The sequence below is a fragment of the Trichoderma reesei genome (genome assembly GCF_000167675.1).
Source record: "Trichoderma reesei QM6a unplaced genomic scaffold TRIREscaffold_32, whole genome shotgun sequence".
Taxonomy (NCBI): Eukaryota; Fungi; Ascomycota; class Sordariomycetes; order Hypocreales; family Hypocreaceae; genus Trichoderma; species Trichoderma reesei.
This window is the reverse complement of record NW_006711179.1, coordinates 90,550-110,906: the sequence shown is the minus strand read 5'-3', so window position 1 is coordinate 110,906 and position 20,357 is coordinate 90,550. Positions and strand designations below refer to the sequence as shown.

The 20,357-nt window shown below is 56.0% G+C and overlaps 6 protein-coding genes across 6 annotated transcripts; 3 read left to right on the top strand and 3 right to left on the bottom strand.

Moving 5' to 3' along the window:
* Positions 1–324: 324 nt before the first annotated feature.
* TRIREDRAFT_5871 (uncharacterized protein) lies at positions 325–5,362 on the top strand (the record flags this gene model as incomplete). Its single annotated transcript, XM_006969375.1, has 6 exons — positions 325–469; positions 572–995; positions 1,139–1,142; positions 1,390–1,665; positions 1,795–5,109; positions 5,165–5,362. 6 exons carry the CDS (start codon positions 325–327, stop codon positions 5,360–5,362), a joined length of 4,362 nt encoding a protein of 1,453 aa, XP_006969437.1.
* A 1,781-nt stretch (positions 5,363–7,143) lies between these two features.
* On the top strand, positions 7,144–8,485 carry TRIREDRAFT_124056 (uncharacterized protein; the record flags this gene model as incomplete). The annotated part of the gene is made up of 3 exons (XM_006969420.1): positions 7,144–7,177; positions 7,288–7,615; positions 7,765–8,485. The coding sequence occupies 3 exons, from the start codon at positions 7,144–7,146 to the stop codon at positions 8,483–8,485; spliced, it is 1,083 nt and encodes a 360-aa protein (XP_006969482.1).
* A 158-nt stretch (positions 8,486–8,643) lies between these two features.
* On the bottom strand, positions 8,644–10,303 carry TRIREDRAFT_52432 (uncharacterized protein). The gene is made up of 2 exons (XM_006969400.1): positions 9,795–10,303; positions 8,644–9,728 (listed from the first exon to the last, which is right to left on the bottom strand). Exons 1-2 carry the CDS (start codon positions 10,079–10,081, stop codon positions 8,648–8,650), a joined length of 1,368 nt encoding a protein of 455 aa, XP_006969462.1. The 5' UTR covers positions 10,082–10,303; the 3' UTR covers positions 8,644–8,647.
* Positions 10,304–10,599: 296 nt separating this feature from the next.
* Positions 10,600–11,332, top strand: TRIREDRAFT_112064 (uncharacterized protein; the record flags this gene model as incomplete). Its single annotated transcript, XM_006969419.1, has 3 exons — positions 10,600–10,679; positions 10,714–11,079; positions 11,140–11,332. The coding sequence occupies 3 exons, from the start codon at positions 10,600–10,602 to the stop codon at positions 11,330–11,332; spliced, it is 639 nt and encodes a 212-aa protein (XP_006969481.1).
* Positions 11,333–11,927: 595 nt separating this feature from the next.
* TRIREDRAFT_70025 (uncharacterized protein) lies at positions 11,928–13,221 on the bottom strand (the record flags this gene model as incomplete). Its single annotated transcript, XM_006969399.1, has 3 exons — positions 11,928–12,184; positions 12,236–13,006; positions 13,077–13,221. The coding sequence occupies 3 exons, from the start codon at positions 13,219–13,221 to the stop codon at positions 11,928–11,930; spliced, it is 1,173 nt and encodes a 390-aa protein (XP_006969461.1).
* Positions 13,222–15,116: 1,895 nt separating this feature from the next.
* Positions 15,117–17,143, bottom strand: TRIREDRAFT_5868 (uncharacterized protein; the record flags this gene model as incomplete). The annotated part of the gene is made up of 4 exons (XM_006969374.1): positions 15,117–15,178; positions 15,234–16,070; positions 16,133–16,721; positions 16,784–17,143. The coding sequence occupies 4 exons, from the start codon at positions 17,141–17,143 to the stop codon at positions 15,117–15,119; spliced, it is 1,848 nt and encodes a 615-aa protein (XP_006969436.1).
* Positions 17,144–20,357: the final 3,214 nt, after the last annotated feature.

Here is a 20,357-nt window from a genome sequence, read left to right as displayed (position 1 = left end):
TGCCTCCAAAATCTGTCCCGTGTTTTGCCCTCAACCACACCTCGACTATAACACCGACACTTCTCTCTCTCTCTCTCTCTCCCTCCCCTTTCTCGCATCTATCCCCCCCTTATCTCTCTTCCAAACTCGCCTTCACCTCCTCACCCCTCCATCTGCATCCATCCCCTCCTCCCACCCCCCCAATCAATCACCACATCAACCGACGGCTGGGCCTCTCTCCACTTCGTCCACCCTCGCTCGCCCTCTCGCGCAGCGCGGAAGCGGCAGTCATCTGCATTGCATCGCATCGCCGCGTCTCCCAATTCGCAGCTTCCATTCTCCATCATGGATCTGCCTCCTGCGCCCACTCCGCCCGTCTCTGGCGGCATTGGGCCCAACTCGGATCGTACCGCCAACCTGCTGAACCTGCTCAAGTTTGGTGGTCCTGGCACGTCCAAGGAGCCGCTGCAGAGCCAGGGTCAGGGTCAAGGTCAGGCTCAAAACCAGCATCAGGCCCCGCTGCCGTCGTCCTCGTCGTCTGCCCAGCAGCAACACGCCGAGTCGTCCTCGCAGCCTCACTCCCAACCTCAAGCTTCGTCGTCCCAGCAACAGCAGCAGCAGCAGCAGCAGCAGCAGCCATCGCGGCAAACGGATGAGGAAGACGACGACGAAGACGACGAAGACGAGCAGCGCTACCGGCGCCTTCAGCTCCTCCAGATGCAGTCCAACCAGTTCTCGACTCGCATCCACCAGCCTGCCCCCACGGCGGACAATCCCTCGGGGCTGCTCGCCGCCCTCATGAGAGGCGCTCACGAGCTGGAAGAGCCCAAGCCTGCTCCCACGCCGCCTCAGGCTCACGCACAGCCCGCGAACCCCTTTGCTGCCGGAACGCCGCCTGCCAACACCACGACCTATCTCCTCGACCTCCTCAGACCTAAGCCGAGCCAGACAGATCAGCCGCAGCTGCACGAAACGTCGCGCTCTGCCGAGCACACGCCGCAGTCACAGGAGCTTCTGTCAGAGACGAGCAGCCGCTACTACGGACATCATCACCCGCAGCAGCATCAGCAAGCTCCTCAGCAACAGCAGCAGCAGCAGCAGCAGCAGCAGCAAGCTGCGAGCTCGTACCAAGCGCAGCCGCACTACCAGCAGCCGGCAGACGCGTTTGCTGGGCACGGACATGGACATGGCCATTCCGGCATCAACCCCATCTTCTCGCCTACGCAAAAGGACCAGCCCGATGTCTCGGTTCTCTACCAGGCGCTGGCCGGCACTCTTAACCAGATGTCGCCGCACAGCACCGGCAGCGTCCACGGCTCTGCCCCGCCCCCTTTCCACATCCTGAAGAAGGATCAGGGCTCGCCAGCCGGCTCCAATCCCTTTGGTGGCAGCGAGCGCAGTCCTCTGCAGAGTCCTCCCCAGCAGTTCAGACACGGCCTCGACCGCACTTCGTCTCTGCATTCTCACCATTCCCACCACTCGCACCACTCTCACCATTCGACGCAGCAGCCTCTCAAGCCGACCCCGCCGACGTCGGATTTTGGCAGCTTCGTCAACATTGACAAGAACAGGGAGACTGTTTCCGAGGCGGTCCATGACCTTGCCAGCCGCGCCGACCGCGACGCCCAGGAGGCTCTGGACAGAGCTGAGCGCGAGACCGTGTCCAACTATGCCGAGAGCGCCACCGTCAAGCCTCACGACGAGAGCGACTGGGTGCAGCCGTCCAACTATTCGGACGCTACGCGTTCCACTGAGAAGCACAACTTGGAGGACATCAAGTCTGGCTATGAGCACCGTGGCTTCGGCTCCTCCGAGGAACGCCTCTCCAAGGATGCTCCCGAGGCGAGGGAGGCTGACAACCACAACAACATCGCAGACAGCTGGGAGAGCGCCGACCAGGACGAGATTGTCGTCATCGAGGAGAAGGAACCGGCTTCCGTCAAGGTCTACAACTTCCCCATGAAGCCCTGGATCTCCATCACGCTCCAGGAAGACGCGACCGAGCCCCGCCCGCAGTTCCGAGAGGAGTCGATCATGGACGTTGCGCACCTCAAGAAGGACTTTGACCAGATTGACCGGAACCTGTACACCGCCTCCCAGACGTACATGACGCACGGCATGTCCAAGCAGGGCGGCCTGCGCGTTATTCGGCAGGACGACGGAAAAGATGCAAAGGTGTTTAGAGATACCAGAGACCGCATCTTCAACGTCGCCATGTCCGTCACCCCCAACGACTACGATGGCCCTGCCCGGGAAGCTATCATCGGTACCGGCATCAGCGGCACCGTCTACTGGGTTCTGATCAAGGACGGCGAGAAGGACCACCTCGAGGATCCCCACCTGGAGCAGTACGGCTTTGCCCTGCCCCCGATCAACTCCCAGGAGGGCGACGCCCCCGGCGGTGCCCTTAAGACGCGCGCCCGCGCCTCGACCAACCACCCCGAGTTCTTCGCCGTCGGCCGCGGCAAGTCGATCCACTTCATCTGGCCCTCCTTCATCCTGCAGAACAAGCTGTTCAAGCCCGGCCACGAGCACGACCGCGTCGCCGATACCGAGGCGCTGCTGAGCCAATGCTCCCTCAAGATCAACACTGGCAAGGCTGGTAAGGACTTTACCTTTAGCCAGGACGACACCGTCGTTGTCTCGCTCGACAAGTCGGGCCGCGTCAAGTTCTGGGACGTCCGCGACCTGACCGCCGTCAAGGAGGGCTCGGACCCTCGCAACCCCATGCCTGCCCACTCGAATCTCGAAGTCAAGGAGCCCCTGATGACCCTGGCCAGCACGCCCGAGGGCGAAAAGGCCTGGCCCACGTCCGTCCTGCTCCTCGACAAGCAGCGCCCGTACCAGAAGCGGTGCGCGCTGCGGTACATGATTGTCGGCATGAAGCAGAACCACACCCTGCAGCTGTGGGATCTGGCCCTGGGCAAGCCCGTCCAGGAGTTTAACCTCCCGCACAGCAAGGAGTCTGACGCCGTCTGCAGCGTCATGTATCACCCGGCCAGCGGCATGATCATTATCGGCCACCCGACCCGCAACTCGGTCTACTTTGCTCATCTCTCGGCCCCCAAGTACAACCTCAAGAGCGTGTCGCAGGCCGAGTACATCCAGAAGCTGTGTTCGCAGGACCCTTCGATCCCTCAGCCCGATAGCACCGCTGTCATCAGCGGCGTCCGCGAGTACTCCTTTGACAACCGCGGCATCCTCCGCAGCCTGGACATCCTGGCCAATCCCGCCATGGTCCAGGATACGGACGAGCCGACTCTCTTTGAGCTGTATGCCATGCATTCCAAGGGCGTTGCTTGCCTGATGATCAAGCAGGCCGAGCTGGGATGGTCCAAGGACAACAAGGTGCTCGATCCCGTTGACGCTGTCCTCGAGGGCGTCGTCTCCGTGTCCAAGCTCAAGACTCCCGTGCAGACGGACGTTGTCAATGGCGCATCTGAGCAGCAGCAGCAGCAATCTGCCTCTGCTCCGGTGCGCATTGCCACACGCACGGTGATTAAGGATGCTGCTCAGCCGCAGTCTGGCCAAGCCGCCGCCGCCGTTTCTTCGTCGGAAGCCGTCACTCCTCGGGGCGTCATCGACTTGCAGGCTGCCACCGCGGCCACACCCTCGAAGCCCAAGAACGACGCCAAGGAGGCGGAGACGCCTGGACAGTCGTCAAAGGAAAATCATACCGAGAAGCCCGAGCGCAAGCAACGTAAGAAGAAGGGCAAGGATGCCGAGGGCAACGCCAATGGTACGGCGCCGTCGCACAAGAGCGAGCCTGGTGCCAACAGGGGCGTTGTTCCCGGCAGCCTTTCCGGCGCCGGTGGCCTCTCGGCCGAGGCCTTTGAGTCGACCATGAGCAGTCTGGAGACGAGGCTCGGGGCGACGCTGGCCGAGACATTCAAGTCGTCGCTGAACAACCTCCACAACAAGATCAACGACAATGCTCGCGCCAGGGACGACAACTTTAACCAGCACCAGCGGAGACTCATCGACATGGTTTCGGATATACTGAGCGAGAACACTCAGAAGGTGCTCGAGGCTTTGATCCACCAGCAGTTTACCGACGTGGTGATTCCCTCCATCAGCGACAAGACCAGCCAGGCCGTCGCCGACGTGGTCCTGAACAAGCTGCAGGCCAACATGATGCTGTCCGTGCAGAAGGAGATCCAGGGTGCCCTGCCGCACGCCGTCAGCCGCTCGCTCCGATCCAACGACTTCATCAACGCCATTGCCGATAGAGTCAGCAACGTGGTGTCCGCCAGCGTGCAGCAGGAGGTGCTGTCGACGCTGACGCAGCGCCTGGCGCCGACGCTCAACACCATTGCGACCCAGGCTGCCCAGCGCGTGGCCACGGACATTCACCAGCAGTACCACGACCAGTTTGAGCAGATGAAGGCGCAGCATGCGGCGGACAACAACAAGATTGACCAGCTGCTGTCGTACGTGACGCGGCTGACGGACATGGTGTCGACTATGGCGGCCTCGCAGTCGTCGCTGCAGGCCGAGTTTATCAAGTTCAAGCAGCAGCCCGTCGAGCTCCCCGTGGGCGCCGTCCCCGGTGGCGTCAACAACATGCCGCACCCCGGCAGCGTCGCCCACAGCATCGGATCCCATGGCTACGCTAACACCGTGGCCAGCCACCGGCCGAGCTTCCCGCCCAGCCAGCCGCCCAGCCAGGCCCCGAGCCACGGCCACCCTCCGCAGTACGGCAGCCCTCAGTACATGCGCGGCTCGCAGCACATGGCCAGCCCGCATGGCTCCGCCGCCCCTTCGGACCACGTCGGGCCCGTCAACAACGTGACTGCGCTCGCCGGCGCCTACGCGAGCCAGATGAACCGGACCGAAGCCGAGGCCGACAACGACCTCGTGCAGCGCATCCGCGTGATTGAGCAGGCCATTGCCGAGAACCGCCTGCAGGATGCCATGATCCAGTGGATCCAGAGCGGCCGCGAGGCCGACATCTTCCGCCGCTGCCTGAGCCGCTACCCCCCGAGCAAGTTTGACAACCTCCAGCCGCTGATGCTGCTTGTGGTGATTGCCACCATTTCTAAGGAGCTGAAGCCGAACCCGCGCCTCAAGGAGGAGATTGAGTGGATCGAGATGGCCGTGAGGGCTTTTGGCGCCAGCTTGCCCAACTACGTGAGTTGCTCCTCCTCGTCCTGTTGATTTCCAATATGCTAACCTCTCATTGCAGAACTGGGACGATGACACCTCGCGTGAAATCGTAAAGAGCACATCTCAGACGATGCAGTTGCTCATTAACCGCGTGCAGCCTCTGATTGCTGGTATCCAGGATGGCTATCCCACCGACCCCTTCCTCGCCAACCTCGAGCGAGGCAAGCTGGACTGGATTGTGCAGTCGTCGAGGCACATTCTCAACACCTTTGCCTAAGCGATTGCGGCGATGACCTTTTGTTACTATGTCTTTTCTACGGCATCTTTCAGCATGATTCCCAAGCTATTGCTTTTACGGCGGAAGTTTGATTTTCATTTCGAGGGGTTATCGTTTTGACATTTGCGGGCATTCTGCGGCTTGTGGCTTGTGGCTCGTGAGATGTGTTCACCGTCTGCTGTGTTGCTTGTCTTTGGACATGATGCAAAGACGAGGGTACCTATGGACTTGACGATTCGATGTACATCCGGGGGAGGGAGCCTGGCATATGCTTTTGCTGCGCATATGGAAACTACTGGTTTTGAGCATGGCATGATGACGTTCCTTATTTATGCTGCACAGTCACAGCCAACCATGGCGGTTCATTCATTGTTGTTGTTTTGCTGCCTTTGATCCCTTGTTGCTGGATACCGCCTTCTGTGAGGAGGGTTGTATCGAGCAGTTTCGGGAAGCTTTTTCGCACTACTTGATTAACGAGTCTGTGAGGAGGGAAGCAATGATACCAAAAAGTTCGTTTGCAGTCTGCACGCGCCCATGTTTGGATGCGATGAGGGCAGAGGAAGGTTGATGAGATGCGAGGTTTCTTTTTCCTTTCTTTATTCTTGTGGGATATGTGTTTATGTAGAGTAATTAGTCACAATGTAATACCTTGCCCTTACTTTTCCATCAGAAGCCAAGAGTGAAAGAGTGATTTATTAGGTACCTAGTGTATATAAAGGTAAATGAAGGGCTATAATACGTCTGCCTGTCTTTTGCTAAGCAAGTTAGAGTAGCCCTATTTGATGAGATGGTTGTCCGCTCTTGGTTCTAGTCGTCTTATCTATCCGCGTTTATGGCTGAGGCTTCTCGAAGTGGTGTGCCGCAGACGTAATTCCTCACGTAACGCCTCTTGAACACCTCGTGCGTTTGCGTCTCACACAATTATTGTTTTTTTCTTTCTTTCTTGGTATTAAAACCTCTTATTTTACCATCTTGTTTCAATCCTCATTTGAAAGAAATTCGGACATAAGGTACTACGCTGTCTTTGACATTTGTAGTTGTTTGTAGGCGTGTTGGTATCTGGGTTAGTGGGTGATGACGACGCTTGTTGACGAAGTGTATATCTTTCTCACCTGAGAGGATTGGATCAGATTCAACCATCTTTCAACTTAGGCTTTCCTTGGTACCTTAGCTGTTCAATAGTCTAGAGCACATTCCAGTGCAGCTTTTAGTGAAAGAGCCAATCTGCCCAAAAAAAGTCGTGTGGCTGGGCGTTGAAAGGTGGGCTTTATTATTATCCAGCTTCCGTACCTAATCTCTATACTAAGAAGTTGGCCCCCAAAAAGAAGCTTTCCGCGTCTCCCGAAGGGAAAAGAAAAAAAAAAGGGCCAAGGGGTAACTTTATACGCAAAACTTCTTCAACGCCCTGCTACTACTACTAACACCTCGCCCGTATTCTTTTCTTCGTATAGAGTAAGGTAAGGTAAGGTAAGGTAAGGTATAGTTTGAATTTAGAGCAAAAGCGTGATGGTGTCGTCATATATCTTACTTTTGCTGCAATACGTCCTGGATGTTCTTCTTACTCTTGTGATTGGGAAGGTAGCGGTATATATACTCTGCGCACACTGTGATTCTGATGCTGATGACGTTTGATTTCCCTCCTTTCTCCCCTCCTTTTTTTTTGCTTTGCGATCTGGAAGTTGCAAATCTTGGATCTTGATTCTTCTAGAGGAAAACCGGTGTTTTTGAGGTTTTTATATACTGTGAAAGTAAATGTTGGGACATCATTTGGAGTATCGACAATGGGTCTCTTTAAGAATGTCATTGAACCAGCAGGTAAGTAAACCTCCTCTTAACCTCCTTAGCCACCAACTCCCTCACCCCAGCATCACATACACAACAATATCATAAAAGGAGAAATACTAACAGAGTAAATTGGAAAAAAGCAATCGTCCTCGTCTTCACAGCCGGAACGATACTCAACCGCCGGCGCACCAAACTCCCCTCTTCCTCTTCCTCCTCCTCCCACCACACCGTCCGCGATGTCGAGACTTTACCAGAGTACACGTCTTCTGTCGAGAAGAAGAAGACGGATAGTATTCCTTTGTCCGCCTCTTCTTCCTCGGCATCTTCTTCGTCGTTGACGGAATCGGCGGCTCAGCGGAGAAAGAAGAGGCAACGAGGGTCGAAATTGCTCGCGTTTAGGGTCTTGTCGTGGATATGTGCGACGTTTCCGTTTTTGAAGGAGATTTGGTATTGGCTTTTGACGTACTGGTTCGTTTTCCCCCTTATCATCCTCTTTGCCCCCCCTTTTCACCACTCAACACTGAATCACAACAACAACAACATCATCATCAACACCAAGACCACCATCACCAGCACAGTAGATTCGGAGTTCTAACATCATGAACCCCCCCCCCCAGGATCTACCAACTCAGCCGCGCCTTTTCCGCACGCATCATCGCCCCCCATCCCCAAATCTACCTCCTCGCCAAACACCACGCCCTCCAACTCCTCGCCATCGAACAAACCCTCCACATCGACATCGAGCAGCCCCTCCAGTCCTACATCCTCACCCACTTCCCCAAGCTCATGCCCATCCTCCGCCACATCTACCAGTCGCACATCATCGTCGGCGTCGTCTTCATCGTATACACCTACACCGTCCTCCCCGCGCCGCTCTTCCGCCGCATTCGAAGGACCATTGCCATGGACAACCTCATTGCCTTTGTCGTCATCTCCCTGTGGAGGTGCTACCCGCCTAGGATGCTGCCCCCGGAGTTTGGATTCGTGGATATATTGCATGCGTCGAAGCAGACCGTCTGGACGGACAATCGGTTCCGGCTGACGATTGCCGCGATGCCGAGCTTGCATTTCGGGACGTCGCTCTTCTTCGCGGTGTGTCTTGCGAGGTTCAGTCCCCATGTGCTTGTTCGCGTGCTGGCGCCGCTGTGGCCGCTGGCCATGTTTGTCACGGTTGTGGCGACGGCGAATCACTTCGTGCTGGATCTCGTTGCGGGAGCCGTCGTGCCGCTGCTGGGGTGGCGGTGGAACAGGGCGTTGTTGGTGCTGGAGAGGGTGCAGGAGTGGGTGTTTGCGCCGCTGGTCGAGAGGATGGATCCCAAGGTTGGCGTTTGGGAGTGATTGAGATGGGAGATGGTGGTGTTCACTGCGTAGCGATGTGTATACATAGACTTGAGGAAATATGAGGAACCATGTCAATTCATCTTCATTCTGCTTTTGGGGGCATCAAAGTGTGTCATTATTCTACATTCAGGGGCAACGGGGGCAACGCATATACACGACTCAATGATACTCGGGAATCGGCAATTTGCCCAGCTGCGCCGCATCGCTCTCCTCCCACGGATGCTCCCTCTCGAATCCCCGAATCAGCTCCGCATGCTTCTCGCTCCTCGGCGTGATTCTCGTCGGAAAGGCCTTTGGCTTCGCGATAATGCCCGCCTCAAATTCCAGCTTGGGCTCCAACACATTGCCCCTGTCGTCCATTGCCTTGTCAAAGTTAAAGACAGACACGAGACACGCCAGGTTGAGGAACAGCGAAGAGTCGGCGAGAAACCGTCCCGGACAGACGCGTCGGCCGAACCCAAAGATGGCCCAGCGCGGATCAGGCTCGTTTCGCGGAGCAAGGAAGCGCTCAGGGTTGAAATCGTCAGGGTTGGCGTAGACGGAAGCATCATGCGTGAAGGTCCAGACGGCTGGCATGATGTATGCCCCCTTGGGCAGGTCGTAGCCCCCGTAGGTCATGTCTTCCGACATGGCGTGGGGAACGCCCATGGGCAAGATGGGGCACCACCGGAGAGCTTCGGACACCATGGCCTCGACATAGGGCATCTGCTCCCTGTCGGCGAGGACGGGGATGCGAGTGCCGCCAGTGACTCTGTCCACTTCCTCTTGGGCCTTGCGTAGAACCTCGGGGAATAGGGTCATGGCTAGGACAAAGCTGATGAGAACCGAAACGGTCGTGTCCGCCCCGCCGGCGTAAAGAGCTGCGGCAGACCACTTGAGGGTGTACTCATCCTCCTCACTCAACTCGCCCTCATCATTCGCATACTCTTGTACAAGCCTTGCCACGTACGACTGCGTAAAGTTGTGCTCAGCCATCTGCTTCCGCGCGAACCTGTACGGCTCCTCGATGACGGCGCGGATCTCTTCGCGGTATTGCGCCGCCTCGGCTTTGAAGCCGGTGCCGGGGAAGCCATCGGGAAGCCACTTCAGGGCGGGGATGAAGTCGATGGGCCGCGCGAACGGGACGCACGCGCGGGACAAGTTGGCCATCATGCAGTCGATAAGGATGACCAGGGGGTCTGGCCCGCGAGGGTTGACGTTATAGCCATAGACCATCTTGAGGATGACTGCGCCGGCTTCGCTGAACAGAGTGTCAGTCCGCATTTCTTGGCCTATTTCGGCTTGCAAGTAGGGTAGATTGGCTCACGTTTCAAAGTGCTTAATAATTTTGTCAGGTTCGTCCAACGTCCTCACCAGAAGCCGTCCCGCCTCCAGTTCCTGCATGTCGGCATACTTGGCTGCCAGGGTCTTGGTGCCAACAGCCTTGTGAATGGCCTTGCGCTGCGCCGTGAGCCTCTTCTCTAGCTGATACATTGCTAGCAAGTCTCCATAGCCGCAGTAATCGCCAAACGGAAAGGCGGGACGGCCGGACGAAGCCGCAGACTTCTTCTCCAGGATCTCCTGCGCGGCGTCTCTGTCTGCGATGAAGATCATGGGCTGGCCCAGAAGGGTGACGGAGGCGATGGGGCCGTACTTGTCATTGAGGGACTTCCAGTGAACGTGAGTAGGGACGCCTTTGGGGGGAAGGTTGAGGATGTTGCCGAGGAGGGGGAGGCCTTTTGGTCCCGGGGGTAGGTTGCGCTTGGGTTTGCGGATGAACTGGTGGTAGACGAGGTAGCCCACCAGGACGATGAGGGCTTGGGTGATGAGCGTGCTCGCCATATCCAAGAGATGTGGCGAAGAAGCCAACGCGCGATTTGACTGACAGCGTAGGACCGATGGAAGATGGCAGCTTGCCTTTCATGTCCGAGGCACGGCAGCACTTATAACAACCCGGGCGTCCTCGATGCACATGCCCTCGTCTACTCCCCTCGCCCTCGTTGCCATATCCAATAGAGCAGGGGCTCCCTGTCGCTGCATGGAACCTTGTAGCCGCGGGCCGTATCCGAGCCAATACCAGCCGCAGACATGAATCGAAGCCAAGGTCTCGATGCAACTTGCTGATTATCGTAATGACTGTTGCTGTCACTGCTGCTGCTGCCGGAGGAGACACAGTCCAGAAGACCAGCAGACAAGACGAATCTCACATTGAGTATATGAAAGGGTGGCTAATACTATCTCTATAGTCAGTGGATGGAAAAAAGGCTTTCTTTGGTGTTTATCACGAACCGTCCAGAAGAGGCCTCTTTTGCCAAGAGGAGGAACAACGGGCCCTTGCCTGCCACTGAATCCATTGATAAGAGCGTCTCTTCTGAGGATTATGATGTGTCAATATCTCAATTTGTCGGTGGAGGCAGAGTTGCATCCATCCGTAACGTCACAGCCCAAGCTGCCAAGGTCCAGCACAAGAGAGATATCGAGCCCCAGACGGTTGCATTGGATGAGGAGGAGATGCAGTTACACCCACCAGACCACCATGTGGAAGTGGGACTTCCTACTCCGTGCAAGCAATCATTCAGCGCGAATTATCAACCTCATCCCCGTAGCAATGAGTGAGTACGTAAAAGAAGTTGCGGAGACTGAAAGACGACAATCCTTTCTGGGTTGTCCAGACAATCAATCCTTGACAGGGTTGCTTGGCGTAACCGGGCCGTCGAACCCCAGAAGTTGATGGAGAAAAATCTGACCGCCTGTGATGGATCAATCCGACTTGTTCGTTTATCTGAGCAGGGATCTCTGATGTCAACTTGTGTGAACCAACAGCAGCAGCAGCAGCAGCAGCACAAGAGGAAATCCCCGCCATGAACTCCACGTCCATGTCCATTCTGTCAGATCAGAATGAATGCAAATTGGTCGTTGATCGTCAAACACTTGACAAGAGAAACAGCACAGACGAACGGCAACGACAGTCGGGAGAGATGATGTAAAGCGTATGCCACACTCACGCAGAACTTTTCACTGTTCTGTTCCTTCGCCCCTGTTCGTTTCTTGACCGTTTTGGGTTTGAGGGACAGCGTTCAGGGCCATTTCCCGCTGTGGGATTGAGGATCGGTCCGCTGAGGTTATGAGGAGACCCCACAGACGGAATCAAGTGTGATGGAATCGTGAGTGATGGCTATTGTTGGGATTCGCCAAGCTGCAGACAATGATGACGATGGTGATGATGATGTTCAGATATGGTTCGGATTAAACGAGGCAGAAGATGAGACGGAGAGGAAGGCGGTCAACTCCCACACGTGACTGTGTCACCGTACCAAGTCACAAGTACATCCGACAACACCAGCCTCATCTCGACACTCACCATAGGTACCTTGGAGATCTATCTATCCATCACCCTCTTCACTATGCGCGATACCATGTAAACGTAATGCTGTTCGCGATGCTTACTCCTTCACCATCCTCACTCCTTATCGACCCTCACCACAACCTTGCCAAAGTGCTTTCCGCCCTTGACATACTCCAGCGCCTCCCTCCCCTCGCCCATCCCAAACACCTTGCACACCACCGGTCGTATCCCCTTATCCTCATAGAACCTCACCATCTCCTCAAACCGGTCCTTGCCCCCGTTGATCAGTCCCTTGAGCGTCACATTCCTCCTCAGCGCAAGCACATTCACATTCAACCTGTTCCACCCCGCAGCCTCCCCCTTGTCATCACCTCCATCTCCTCCTCCTCCTCCAGAACCACCACCGCCGCCATCCTCACCACCCGTATCGTCCTCCTTGCCAGAGACGTAGCCGATGCAGCTAATCGTCCCGCCAAACGCCACGCTCGCAAAGCTCTTGCGCAGCGTCTTGGCGCCGCCCACCTCGAGGACGTAGTCCGCTCCCTTGCCGCCCGTCGCCTCGAGCACCTGGTCCTGCCACTCCCAGTACGTGCGGTAGTTGACTGTGTGGTCCGCGCCCAGCTTCTTCGCCTGCTCGAGCTTCTCGTCCGACGACGACGTGATGATTGTCCGGAGGCCAGCCGCCTTGGCAATCTGCAGTCCCGCAATGCTCACGCCTCCCGTCCCCTGCAACAGCACAGTCTCCTTCTCCTTCTCCTTCTTCTTCTTGTCCTCGTCACCATCATCATCATCATCATCCCTCTTCCCACCCTGCCCATACAGATCCAGCTTCTGGAAAGCCTTGCCAATAGGCCTCATCCAATTCAGCGCCATCCACGCCGTCACCCCCGCAATCGGCAAACAGCTCGCCTCCTCGTCAGTCAGGTACTCCGGCACAGGCACCAGCGCCCTCGCATCAAAGCACCGAAACTCCGCCAGCACGCCCGGCAAGGGGAACCCCAGCCCGGACTCCAGATCGGACTGCCGCAGCGCGCCGGAGAGGTGCGTCTGCAGGTAGACGGACATGACGCGGGTGCCGGCGCGGAGGAGCGGGGATTTGGTCTCGAGGACGGTGCCGCACATGTCGGAGCAGATGACGACGCCCGAGGGCGAGTCGGAAGGGGTTTGGTGGTGGCTGTATTTGCCTTCGCAGACTTGTTTTGGAAATGTCAGAATTCCTTAACTTCATCTGAATGTCATTGAGCAAAAGAGTGAAAAGCTAACCCTCAATGTCACGGTAATTGATGCCCACGGCATGAATCTTGACCAGCACCTCTCCGTCCTTGGGAACGGGCATCTCGCCCTCCACCATCTCCAGCTTGGCCACGCCATCCAGCTTGCTCACCCACTGCTTGTTCGTCGGCGCCATTACGATTTGGCAGTCTTTTGTAATGTCTCCCCGTTGCGTGTCTTGCTTTTGAGAGGTATCTGGAGCTCCCGATGCGGGGACCGTAGTCATAGCCCCCCCTTTTTTCTTGTTGACCCCTTTTCAAGAGCCAAAAACAAGATGGCTCACTTGATCACTTTTCGAATCAAATGGAAAGTGATGCCTCAATCGTTGATATGAAGGAGGATGGAAGAGAGAAGATGAAAATGGTACGAGACGGAAGAGAGGGCGTTGCGTGTGCATATAAAGTCGAGCCGCCTGGCCAATGACACCTCGACAGCAAAACATACGTCACCTCTGCTTGACACGAGCAATCACCCACTCAAACCACCAGTCCTCTCCCCACCGAGTTTAGCGGCTCCATCTCGCCAGGAACCGACCGACTCAAGCCAACAATTTAGCATTAACTAAAACACCAGAGGTTGAAGCTCCCTGTATGTCATCTACAAGAGTCACACGACACTTGTTCACCAGTTTGCATTAGAAACGATCGGTATGGACGTCATGGAATAAAAACTCTCAGTAGGATACCTAATACAGTGACTAAACAGTTGAAATGAGAAAAGGAGGAAAATGAGAAAGATGTACAGAAAACTAAAACAAGAGATAATGAAACGAAAGTAAAGCCCACGGCAAAGAAAAGAAGACAAGATTATTTCGCCGCGTCCCTCTTCCTTTCATCCCTTTTCTTTCCCCTTCTCCCACATGAATCCCTGCTAGCCATAGCCATGGCCCTGTATCAGTTGTTTATGCGTTTGTTCCCCATCTCCTCCCTGCACCAAATCAGCACGTCAGGGTCTGTTCCCATCAATCAATCACCCCTCCCAAGTTGAGTCTTTGAGAATAAGGAATAAACCATAGATGCATATTTCCAAGAGTAGAAAAAATGCCCAAGATAAAAGCACAGCAAGCCCAAATGCTGCCAGAGTAACGCCGCAGAAAAAAAGAAAAGAAAAGAATCGTCCCCTTTGAACGGAATCGTCCTCCTCCCTCACCGCGTGAGGAAGCCGCCTCGACAGCCAGAGACAGGACATATTAATCAACGCAAAACACACTCTCTCCCGGGACCACGTATACCATGCACCAAACAGGGAATTGGGTTCCCTTTTCTCCTCCTTTTCACTTCCACTGCGTGGCTCTCTTCCCTCCCACTGCATCGGACCAATAAACACGTCGCTACTCTCGTTTTGGCTTCCCAAGCATGCGCAAGAAGCTGGGTCTGTCTCAATTCGTCGTCGTCACGGTCGTATCTGGACGTCAGACATGGGGGTATTAATCAAAGTTTTTTTTTTTGTTCCTTCGTTGGGGTATTGGTAACTGCTCGTCATCGTCGCCGAGGCCACTCCACTCAGTGCTTATGAGATGCGAAGCACGCCGAGGTGGATTCGCTGCAGCTGTCTAGACGTAAAAGTCGTGAAAATCAATGTCATAATCGTCAAGAATCGGTCGTAGATCGGGTTGAAGAAGTACGCTTGAGGGGTGGGGGATGTTCCAGGCTGGGCGCGAGGAACCGCGTCGTCGTGTTGTCGTAACGGTTGCCCATTTGTCGAACGAAACTTTTATTGTATCCTGATCCTCTTCTCCACATTCTCATCGGGGTGGCATCATCATCATCAAAAATTCCAGCTACGGAGCGGCGGAGGCCGGTCCTTGACGAACACCCGATATCTCCAGCGGCTGCAGGTGTCGTACCGGATGCATCATCAAAAGCCAGACACTTCGTCGTCCTGGTGAAAATCAATATTACAATTCATAAGAAGCAATGGTTGAGAGCAAGGCGTGGGATGCGACGCAGAAACCTGGTCTAGCCCCCTCCAAAAGGCAGTCCATCAGCTTTCCCATATGAGAGAGCAGGTGAACCGCGTTATGTGACGGTTCTAGTGATATCTCGAAGCGTTGGTGGAGCTGGTGCCGACGCGAGCTCCATTGTCCGAGGAATCTGGCAATCATGTTAGTTGATACAGAGAGCAAGTTGCATCAATACATCGACATACCACTACCGCGCTGCATGTGGCCGTTGGCCCGGGTGCGGCCAAATCCGTTGGACGCCTCCCACTCCGGGTTCCTCGGCTGCCTCTCGGGGGGATTCTTGATTCCGTTACCGTTGGCGCTGGGCCGCTGGCTGCCAATAGCCCCAGGGGTGTTACGCGCCTGGGACTGCAGCGAGCTCGCCTCAAACGGAGACAGGCTCAGGCCGCTGAGGCCGCTGACGAGGCCGTTGTCGTTCTTTCCCGGAGTGCTGGGGTTGCCGCTCTGCGACTGGCTGCTGTTGCTGAGGTAGTCGCCAAACCGGGCCGTGGAGGTCGGGGCAATGCTGCTCAAGCCGCTGCCGGGAGCAAGATAGCTCGACGAAGCCTGAGAAGGGCTAGGGGTGAAGGAGCGAAGGTCGGCGAAGCTCTTGGCAGCACGCAGATTGTTGGGTATTCCGCTTCCGTCCGGGCTGCCGGGGAGCTCGAGCGTGGGCCCGTGTCGACCAACGAGATGGCCATAGGTGCTGCTGGATGTGCGAGACTCCCGGTCGGCGGCAAAGTCAAAAGTGGCGGCTCGGCTCAGGCCCCGCTTGTGAACATCGAGGCTGCTGGCAGGGGGTGTCTGAAGGTTGGCCGTCGGCGAGGGCTGCTGTCGCTTGAGCACCGTCAGCTGTCGTGAGTCGGCCTCGCCGATAGACTGGTGCTCGAGGCCCATGTGGTGGGCGAGGATGTGGATGCATCGTCGATGCTCAGGGGCAATTCCGGGGGGGAAGACAAGAATCTCCCGGCTATCATCCCTTCGGAACATGGCAAGCTCGGTGTAGAACTCGAGCGTCTGGGGGTCATTCATATCAATGTCACCTAAAGCAGGGTATCGTTAGCATGTCACAGCAAGTCATCCTCAGGTTAAGGTCAAAACCTACCAAGAAGAGAAGACGTAGGAGGACCAGCGGCAGCACTGGCGGTGCGCGGCTGGGCCTGAGACATGCCGCTCAGAGACTGGATCGAGCTCTGGTTGTGCAGCAAAGGAGCGCGGTGCTGCTCCTCGAGCTGTCCTCGGCGCTCCCTCTTCTCCCTCTCGATGCGCTCACGCTCCGCCTCGGGCAGCATCTTCTTGTACTCAACCCGCAGTTTCCGGCCATGAACATCCATTCCGTTCATCGCATCGATAACAAGGCGAGTGTCGTCGGCGGACTGGAAGTTGGCAAAAGCGAGTCCTCGGAAGACGCCATTGTCAAAGTGATAGTTGAAAGCGTAGGGCTGGGGGAGGTGCATCTCCAGCATGATGGAAGCAAGCGTCTCCTTGCGAACAGCAAAGGGAATGTTCTTGATCACGATGGCCGTGGGGATGAGCTGGTCGGCATCGTTGCCGGCAGACTGGAGGCTGTTGGGAGACGGGTGAGATCCGGGGCCATCGACACGGAGGCCACCGTTGGCCATGGCTGCGGCGCCGAGGCCGTTCGAGTACGACTGAAGGTTAGGCATACCCATTGCGCCGTGATCGGTCCAGTTCTGCATCTTTCCAGTCAGCACAAACAACGTTGCCGCCGGCAGCGGTTCGAGATTATACATACAGTTGGCAAAGCAGCTCGTCGGTTGACGCTTCGCTGCCTACCCGGGCCATGCACAGCGCCGCCAACGGTGGCCACGCCGGAACCGTTGTAACTCCACGATTGGTTGTTATCCATCATGTAGGTAGGCATGCTGCTGGGCGCACCAACAGAGTCCATGGCTCGGCTGCCGTAGCTGCTGGCCAGTCTATCGGTAGAGTAGAGGGCATTCGAGGGGAGGGGCGCATCGAAGGGCCGCTGGGTCTGTCGGGGCATGGTGAGGCCGGAAGGGAAGTTGGCATAGTTCTGTCTGGAAGAACTGGGCGACCGGTTGGGCGCCGTGCCGTAGTCGAGGTAACTCATGTCGTGAGGCTGCTGAGCCATGTCGCAATATCCCACAGATGGCAGTGATTACCTTGCGACGCGAAAACGCTTCCGGGAATGACCAAGAAAAAGGAGGGTGAATGCGGATGAGGATGCGCAATAAAAGGGGTGGAGAAAGGAACACGTAATCGAGGGCGACGACGATGTTCTAGTCCAGCAGTGGAAGGTTGTACTCAGGAACGCGATAGAGACGGACGGGTTGATGGCAACATAGACGATGCACTTGGTCGGTTCGTTCAGTCGTGACGGTCGTAACGGGTGCCGGCGAGAACCTCAGGCCAACCCAGCAAGGGAGCAGTCGTGCCGACTGCAGAGCAAAAGCTAGCTGGCGAGCTGTGTGCCAGACGTGATAGGGAGCGAGATGTCGTATGGACGGATCCGGGAATCCACGACGGTTGGTGAAGCGTGATATCCTTTTCTTCCTCCTTTTCCTTGCGTTCTTCTCCTCTTTCCTCTGTACTTTGACGTCGCCGCGTCAGAGGTCGGTCAGAGCAGATCGAGGCAGGGTCGCCAAGTTGGAGGAACCCAAGCAAGTCTCTGCAAGAAGCTGCGTGTAGGCGCGGCTCGGAAAGTCGGTGCGTGTTGATCTGTGATCGGAACCCGACAGACGACGAAGCGGGCAGAATCGCGCGAGAGTCTAGGGCGGAGCTCTGCACAAACCGGGCTCCAAAGCGTGAAGTCGGCAGCACCCGCGTCCACAAAGATGGCAAAGCTGTCGCTGGTCCAGACGGCTCCCGCACGCGGCTCTTATCAGGCAGTTGGATCGCGAGGCAGGCGGAGCGGCTCAGGGCAGGGCACGAGAGGGCGAGCGGGAGGAGAGGCGATGAGGGCGAGGCAAGAAGGGCAAAAGGACAGTAACAGCCTCCGAGGTTGGCGAAGAGAGGGAGAGACGGGTTGAAGACAGGCTAAGGGAAGAAAAATTCCACGGCAGAGCAAAGGTAATAACCTACTAGGGGGGGAAGCCTCTCTGCTGCCCCACTGGCGTCGACCTGGCCAGGGTACAAGTTAGATGATAGGGGCTGCCGCCACGAGGGAGGTACTGCCGCTTTGGTGCATACGGGATGGAACACGGCCAATCACAATGCGCAGAGCCCCTATTCGTGCAATAGCGGTGCCCTGAGCCCTTTGGTGTTGATGTTGATGTTGATGCGATGGATGCCTCCTTGATGCGCCTGAGCCCTGTAGCCGGATGCCGTTCGTTATCATCACCTACTAGTACCTGCTAGTACATAGTAGCAGCACAGCATCAGGATCTGATTTTCTCTCTCTCTCTCTCTCTCTTTTTTTCTTCTTCCTTTCCAGCATATTCCGTCTTCTTACGGGCATGGCATATTCTCTTCCCATCCTCGTGAGTGTCTTTTTCTCAAAACGGCGTTCATTGCACACAGCCGCTGTCCCTTACTCAAGTCCGTCTTACGCTGACCATCTCCCGTGCCATCTCGTCTGTGCTGTCTCTGTCCAGCTCGGCTTGTCGCAACACTCGCCCCAACGGCTGCTGGGCATAATACAGTATGCACTTACACCAAGCATCGATTCAGTTGACGAAGCTCATCAGCTTAGCGAATCTACCTGCTCAGCCGGTGCACGACAGCGGGGCAGCAGAGGTACCGGCATCCTGTCTCTGCAGGCATTCTCGCTTATGCTCCGATTGCAGGCCCATCAATCTCAGTTGGGTCTCGTTATTTCCTCCGCCCCCTGAGCTGCCGTCGTTCTAGAAAATGGAAGCCTGCCCCTATTTGGCGCGGCTGTAATTATTACTTTATATTTGCTGCGAAATGACCAGGCACTCTATCAATATCCATGATATTGGCACGGAGTCTTGGGATGGAGCTGAGGAGAGAGGACATAAGGTACTATAAGGAGGTACCTACCCTTATGCATAAGCACTGTGTGTGTGCCACGACTACAACTGTGGCTTCAAGCGTGCACCGTGTGTGCGTACCTATCTACCGATCCCGTGATGGCATCTGCGACTCCATGCAAAAGGTTCGACCTTGTGTGTGCAGAGGGCTACGGGAGTTGTCAGCCGTTGAGATCTGTAAAAGATAGCCGTCGTTGTGGCTTTGTTTACTCGTTCAAGGATGCTTCAACATGACCCTTTGCAGCTCGCATCGCCATTGCGCCGACTCATCTACATTACATAGCTGGCTCGCCCCTACTTATTTTTTCCCTGGTTCAATCGTAGGTACGCTTGCTTTGATATCGCGGTAGGACACGTACTGTACGAAACATTTAATATGGGTGTAGGTCCTGCTGAAGACATGCAGACTTGTCACCTCCTTGCCTGGTCCATATGCAGGCGCAAGGGTGCCTCATTTGGGGGCTCAGATGCAACCACACACACGTCCAGTAAGAGTCAAATGCACGCGTTTTCAGGCATCACGCTGGCCATTTTCCCAGAATATTCCCTCCTCTCTCCGCTTGATCAGCGTCCGCTGCACGCCACATGCGCACGAACTGCAGAGAGGGGATACGACGCCTCAGTCGTGTATGGCCGTGGATCTCGTCTCTCCTCCGCTTGCATGAGCGCCCCTAGACTTGCCAGATCCTTGCATCAACAGCTGCCTCTGCAGTAGCACATCTCGTTTCAACCTACTAGTACCCAACTGCCATTTGATCCCTCTCACAGTCCAATCGTGAATTTGGCCTCCCCTTTTTTCACGACAACTCATGATACCTTCCTAGAGGCATACAGTGAGTGGTACAGTATCCCGCGCAGCGCCACGTTGCCGTCCAAATTTCGGGATCGTCGACATGTCCTCGCTCTAGCGGCATCTGGCATGGTCTGCCTCTGCGCCCTGAAACACGATGGATGGTTGTAATAATAAGACTTGGCTGCCCGGCGTGAAAGGGGGGGAAGCCCAAGGTAAGTTCAGGTAGGAAACGGCAGTTTGACAGCAACAAGCAGACAAGAGCCCCCTAGTACAGCACTCTGACATGCTGCTTTGTAGGGCGTGATGTTGTCTAGTAGTTAGTGAATTCATCCAATCGTCATCTCCCCTACTTACCTACATGTACCTTACCTATCAACAAGTTGCACCAGATGGCCAATATTGCCGCCTCCCTTTTTCCTTTTTGTGCGCCAGCAGCCATCATTAGTGTACCATCTCGAGGTGGCAACGATGGATAACAAGCCCTGACCCGGTCGTCCGTCCTAGCACATAGTTTATGTTTTGGAGCAACGGGACGGCGTTGGCGCTCACTAGATCCCGGC